The 6,328-nt window shown below is 55.9% G+C and overlaps 1 protein-coding gene across 2 annotated transcripts in view; it reads left to right on the top strand.

Annotated features, from left to right (window-relative positions):
• The first annotated feature begins 759 nt into the window (after nt 1–759).
• Nucleotides 760–6,328, top strand: part of VASH2 (vasohibin 2) — a 29,240-nt gene continuing 23,671 nt past the window's right edge. The window contains exons 1-3 of one of the 2 annotated variants that reach the window (XM_040550857.1): nt 761–1,026; nt 3,678–3,766; nt 5,959–6,015. In XM_040550857.1, the coding sequence (XP_040406791.1) occupies nt 946–1,026; nt 3,678–3,766; nt 5,959–6,015 (227 nt within the window). In that variant the 5' untranslated portion in view covers nt 761–945. Of the gene's footprint in view, nt 1,027–3,677; nt 3,767–5,958; nt 6,016–6,328 lie in introns of both variants that reach the window. The other variant, XM_040550858.1, reaches the window with a different exon arrangement.

The raw sequence follows: 6,328 nt of genomic DNA, 5'->3' as shown, positions 1-6,328 counted from the left end.
ATGGCCTCAATTTGTGCCAGGGGAGGTTTAAGTTGGAAATGAGGAGACATTTCTTCTCAGAAAGAGCAGTCAGGCATTGGGACGGGTTGCCCAGGGAGGTGGTGGAGTCACCGTCCCTGGGGCTGTTTAAGGAGAGATTGGACGTGGTGCTTAGGGACATGGTTTAGGGGGGTGACATTGGTGGTAGGGGGATGGCTGGACCAGATGATCTGGAGGCCTTTCCCATCCCTAATGATCCTGTGATTCCATGAGGCTGAGCCTCCTGATGGGGCTCCTGGGTGCCTTCGCGAAGCCCACGAGGGCACCGCAGGGCGGGACCCCGCAGCCTCAGCCCACCCCCGGTCCAGAAAGGACCACTGCGTACCCTGCGGAGCCACCGCAGCCCGGCCGCCATTTCACGAGGCGGCTGCCGGGGGGCGACCCGGGGCCGGGCGTGCACCCCCGGCCCCCCCTCCTCGCTCCCCGCCAGGGGGGCGCCATCTCGGCGGCGGCCGCGGGGCTGCGCCTCGGCCAATCGCCGTGCTCGCCGCCCGGAGGCCCCGCCCCTCTTTGTTGCGGCCACCAATGGCGGCGGCCCGGGGGCGGTCGGGCGGCGGCGGGCAGCGCGGTACCGGCGGCGGCATGGGGCGGCCGCGCCGGGGCCGGGCCGGGCAGCGGGAGCGGCGGCAGAGGGCCGGGGGGCGGCCGCCGGCAGGGCCGCTGCGGGGCATGGCGGCGGCGGCGGCTCCATGACGGGCACGGCGGGCGGAGGAGGAGGGCGACGCCGGGCGGCCCCGGCTGCGGCGGCGGGCGGCGGGCGGGGGCCGTTCTCGGAGCGCACAGCCGCGGGCGGAGGGCGGCAGCGGCAGCGGCGGCTCGGAGGAGGAGGACCCGCCGCGGGACGGCGGCGTGCTGTTCCTCGTCAACCGCAGCGGCTTCCCGCTGGACGGGCAGACGTGGGAGCGCATGTGGGGACACGTGGAGCGGGTGCACCCCGACGGCAGCGCCGTGGCCGCGGCCATCCGCAGCGCCGCCAGGCTGGCCCGGGTAAGGGCACCTCCCCCCCCCCCCCGGTGCTAATTAGCGCTCATTAGCGGGCCTCGGGGCGTCGGAGGAGAGGTGGGGGCCCGGCTCGAACCGGCGCGAGAGGTGGCTGCGGGAGGATGGCCGGGAACCCGCTCGCACCGCTGCTCCGTGACTGCGCTGCTGCTGCTCCATCCTTAATCCCTGGGGGGTTAATTGCGGTCCAGACCTTGCAGACCGCGGTGAATTAAACCTCTGGTGACTCGGAGGGCTCTGCTCTGCCGGCTTCACCCTGCCAGGTAGCGCAGCACCTGGAGCGGAGCAGACACAGCTTTCTGCTCGTTAGCGAGGCGCGGCGGGGTTGGAGGAGAGGAGTTTCACGCCTGCCGAAACTGGAGCGTTCCCAGCCGTGGGATGCTCTCCAGCCCCGCTGCAGTGTTTACATCGGCCTCTCGCCCTGCGGTAGCTCTGCTGTCTCCGGAGGCATCACAGCTTAGAAATACCGGCGCAGGGTCAGGGTCTTTCATCAGTCTCTGAATCTCACTTGCTGGGTTAATGCACGCTCTGCAGTGCTGTGTCGGCGGTTCGGTCGTCCTGCTGCAAGCCCCCGCTGGCTGCCGTGCTGGGATGTGTACCCCCTCGTGTCGGAGCTGTACCAGCATTGCCCTGTATCTCTTGTGCATAGCTTCACCGTGTGGGTTTCTGCCCTGCTGCTGGCTGCCAGGGGTCAGTCTTCCTGCGGTCTGTGCTGCGGCTGCACCCTAAATACCTGCGTGTTAGGAGGCGTTGAGCAGCCTTGAACAGCAGGCAGCATGCCACCAGCCCGTCGCTGTTAGTTTGCGGCAGGGAGCTGCTCTTAGTGCAGCACCTCGGAGCTCCTGAGGACCTGCTGGACAGTGCAAGGCAACAAATCCTCCTGCAGCGTGACGGCCCCAGCAGGGTTTTGCCTGGCCTGATGGGACGTATGGCTGCAGTGGATGGCTCCCCATGGCCGTGAGATGGGGAAAAAGCCCAGGAGTTACTACATCTGGAAGCCTTAATTCGCTTTCTTTAACCACTTATGCTCCTGAAACTTGAGCTGTGTCTGGTGCGTGTAGTACAGCTCTGTCTTAGCGCCAAGAGTGATGGGCAAATAATTCACCCAAACCAAAGGCATTGGGGCTGGAAGGAGCTTGTGAAAGTGAGAAATTGCCTCTAATGAAGAGCTTATGCGTGGAAATTGGGATTAAGGAACGTTAATGAGTCTTAGCCGTAACTTACGCTTGCTGTGACTGCAGGCCCGTCTGCGCATGCTGCCGTGTCTCTCTCGTGGTGCTGAGGGTGATAACAGCGTGCTGCAGACCTGACCATCTGTCTGCCTTCCATTTAAAATACATTTTTGTATGCCAGCAGTGTAAGAATCTCTTTTTCCCTTACTGAGGCCTGTTTACTATTTGACTGTAGTAACTAGCTGAATGCTGGCTTGTGGTCTCCTTGGGGGGACAGATGCTCGCTCCCCCAAAACACACACAAAATCCCTTGCTCTTAGTGGAGGTGGGAGCCTGGACGGGAAAGTGTGTAACAGAGACAGCTCCAGGCTGTTCAGCCTCACTTTTTTTTGTCTGTAATCCTTGGTTTGGAGTGCCTTTAGAGCAGTGATTTTTTGCTTTATAACCTTCAGGGCTGACCTGCACCATTCCCAGAGCAGCGTGGCTGCGGTGGTGTTGTGGCTCCATGCGGGTTGTGTGCTTCTTTCTGTGTGTTGTATTGTGCCTGCCGTGGGCACTGCTTTGTGAATTTGGGTTGGCATTAATATTTAAGCAAACTGTTCCCTCGATTGCATTTGTGAGAATTGTATTAACTTTTAGCAGGGCTTTCCCCCTCACGCCCCACCGCCTGTTTTAGCACGTGCTCACCCCTTTTTTTGCAGGCTCCCTCTTAAAATAAGGGGGATTATGACAAAGAGCTGTCCCTTTCTTGCATGGCTACAGGCTGAGGAGCCACGTAGCTATGGGGATTAAATCTGGATTGAGGGCCAGGCTTCTTACGGTGCTTAGGCACAAGCAGGTGTCTTAGGGGATTTTTGAAAAATCCCATTATGGTGCCAGTTTATATCTTTAAGTGTCATAATATCATTAAATATCTGGGTCCCAGGTGGTCTCCAAGGTACCACACGACCCAACAAGCAGGCTGTTGATAAGCAGCAGATGGAAAGTTACACAGCCCGGGATCCTTGTCTCCTCTTATCTGTATCTCGTGGTAGAGGAAAACAAAGATTAGACTTGAAACGAATCCACGGGTGAGGGATGATGACAAAGGCAGCCCTGGGACTCTGTTCCTCTGAAGTGCCCTAAGCTAGAAGGGGGTGGAAAAAATGCAAAGCATTTGCCTCCTGCCCTAGTCTGCCTGTCCCTCTAGGGTGGTGTTGGAGCGACATCAGTGGCAGCTGTGGCGGGGACCTGCCCTGGTCCCCTCGCTGCAGCAGGGACGAGGCTCGCCCCAGTGCACAGGCATTTGCTGTCACAAGTGGGATGATTTTGTCCGACGCCTGAGTTCACTTTGGGCTGGAGCCATCTGTGCCGCCGTGTTGTATCGCATGAAGCGTGTGCCTCTGTCAGAGCAAATCACTTATCCGTATCCGCTCCACGGGGAGCGGTAGCTGTCTAACCTCTTTATTTTTTTGTTTGTTTGTCCAGCCCTCGGTGCCGCCGGTGCCAAACTACAAGCTCTCCATGTCTATCCCAGAATGGCTCCAGGCAATACAGACCTACATGAAGATGCTGCAGTATCCTTCTCGAGCGCGCCGCCTCTGGGGAGAAGGCTGGCTTGGGGCTCGTGAATTAACGGGGTTTACTGAAGCACTCGCTGCTCCCAAGGGCTTGGGATCATTTGGGGGTAAAAGGACTCGTCTTGGCACAGCTAAAGATTTCTGGTGGTACCTGCAGCCCTGAGCTTTTCACAGCAGTCCTCTGGGCTGTGCAGTTAACTTTAAATGATACTGAAGAATTTTGCTGTAGTGACACCGGTGAGAACAGAAATGCTCGTTTTGTAGTTGCTTTATGAGGATGTTAGGATCAGATCATGATGCCTGGAGAAATAATATGGCATCCCTTCATAAAGGGAGGATGGGGGAGGCAGGGTTGTTGCAAACCCTTTCTCCCTCGGCCCTGACGGCCCCTAAGGGCTCCCTGAGGCCTGCCTTCTTGCTCAGGACCGTCAGCTCTCTGGAGCCCAGAGGTCGGCAGCCTTGCCCGTCACACAGGAGCTGACCAAAGGAATCCTCCCCACACACCCTGCTTTTGGTCCTTTTCTGATGCAGTAATGAGCCACAGGAAAGCAGGAGCAGTGGGAGGGAGGTCCTGAAGGAGTGCGTGTCAGTGGAAATGTGCGCGCGGAGTTGAGGAATGAATGTGAAGTCCTGGTAAGGATTAGGCAAGGGTATGGGTGGCAGCTGGAAGAGCATCCAAAAATAGCAGGGCAGGCAGCGGAAGGGATCAAAGCCCTGTCAGGGGCTGGAGCCACAGCGGGGAGGAGGCTGGGGCCAGCTGTGCTGTGGAGAGCGGCTGCTGTAGGGCCAGGCACCGCTCTGCAGCCCTGCAGTTTTGCAGGGTGAGGGATTTTGGGTGTGTTTTTGGTGGGGAGGAGCAGGGCTGTGCCAGAGGGGAGGACATGTCATGCGGAGCTCAACAAATAGTTGTTTTTTTCCAGCGGTTTTGAAATCCTGTGCTCTGCTGTGGAGCAGAAACGAGTCTTAGGCGTTGGGTTTGGGTCTGTGTTCAAAAGAGCTTCAAAGGGTGCTGGGGAATGGGGTCTTGGCTTCCTTTGTGAGCTAAAAGAGGCTGTGTGCTTTGTTCAGAGCGCCCTGGGAAAGGGCCTCCTGAATGGGGTTTTGAAGGCAGGAGGGAAGGAAAGCTTTATTTCTGGGGAACGCTGAGCTTCAACCAAGGCCAGTTCTGAACATCCTGATGCAAGCTGGAGATTTATTTAGACTGTGGTCACGCAGCCAGCAGCTGTGCTACTTACCCCTTGCCAGGCACCCTTTGTCTCCACGGAGTCACCCCTTTCTGCCCTGGTATCAGCACCACGATTTTGCTGGCGTGAGTGTTCTTGTGGCTGTGCTGGGGAACTGATTCAGCTGGAAAAACAGCAAAAATAAGTGGCTGGTGCGATTTTGATTTTTTTTATTTTTTTTAAGGGGGTGTTGTTTGTATTGGACAGACCAGTTTCTGATTTATTGCATTGCTGCATGAACAGCTCTGCTCAAAGAGCAGAGAAGAGGCTGCTCTTAGTGCTGCTGCTGCAGATCAGCTTGCATTTCTAGCCAAGCGGTGCTGAGCTTTAGCTGATGGGTGGCTGTTTTCTGGCATCCTTTATGATGAACTTCTGTGCTCGTAGCGGTAACATATGTTCCTGGTTTGCACTTAGCTGGACACTTCCATTTGAAGTGCACAGTATATTTTAGGGAATGCTTTGTATTTCCTAGATGTAAATGGATGTATCTGCCATGCTGCTTGTTTGCAGGACCCATGTGAGCTGTGCGGCTGAGTGAGTTAAAAACTTACGAAGGAAGCCAGCTCTTTGAAACCATGAGTGGTGTTGATTGGTTCGAGTAGACTACAAATGCCTTCTCTCTCCTGAAGGGGAGAATTTTGTCAAGCTCTGATGTAACCCAGTAGTGAGTGGGAGCTAGAGGAAAAGAGAATTCATAACACACCAATGCCAGATGTGTCATATTAGACAAATGACCTTTTTGCTTGATTCTCCACCTAATGCTGGTTGAAATGTTGTATAGAAAGATGAGTGAAAAAAGTCATTGTTTTATATTCCATGCCAAGGCTTCATCTCTAATGAGCGCTGATGGCTTTTACTGCTTGTTTTTTGTGTCAACAGGAAATCAGAACTGATCTTCACCTTTTGAGCACTGTTATTTTATTGTTTGACTGTTTAAGTTGCTTTCCTTTAACAGACAAAATACAGATACAATCACACAGGAACTCAGTTCTTCGAGATTAGGAAAAGCAGACCTCTAAGTGGGTAAGTGTCCCCGGAAGTGGTCTCCTGTCCTACTCCCCTGTAAACACGGAGGGCAGTCGGCTGGCATTGTGGTGTCGTGGCAGGCTGCCTGGCACAGCCCAGGCTTTGCACATCGCTGCCTGGGCCAGGAAGGTCCCATCGTGCTGCCAGGTGGTGAACGGGCCCATCGAGAGCCAGCAAGTGGAAGGGCTGAACTTGCTCAGCAGCCAGGTGGGAGCTGCAAAGCTTGAGTGTACAGAGTTTGAAAAACTCAGTTCTTGCTTGTCAGTGTTGTTTTGGGAGTATTGTACCGTTTTTATGAGAACAATGCAAG

This window comes from Cygnus olor, chromosome 3 (genome assembly GCF_009769625.2).
Source record: "Cygnus olor isolate bCygOlo1 chromosome 3, bCygOlo1.pri.v2, whole genome shotgun sequence".
Taxonomy (NCBI): domain Eukaryota; kingdom Metazoa; phylum Chordata; class Aves; order Anseriformes; family Anatidae; genus Cygnus; species Cygnus olor.
This window is presented reverse-complemented; position numbering and strand designations above follow the sequence as displayed.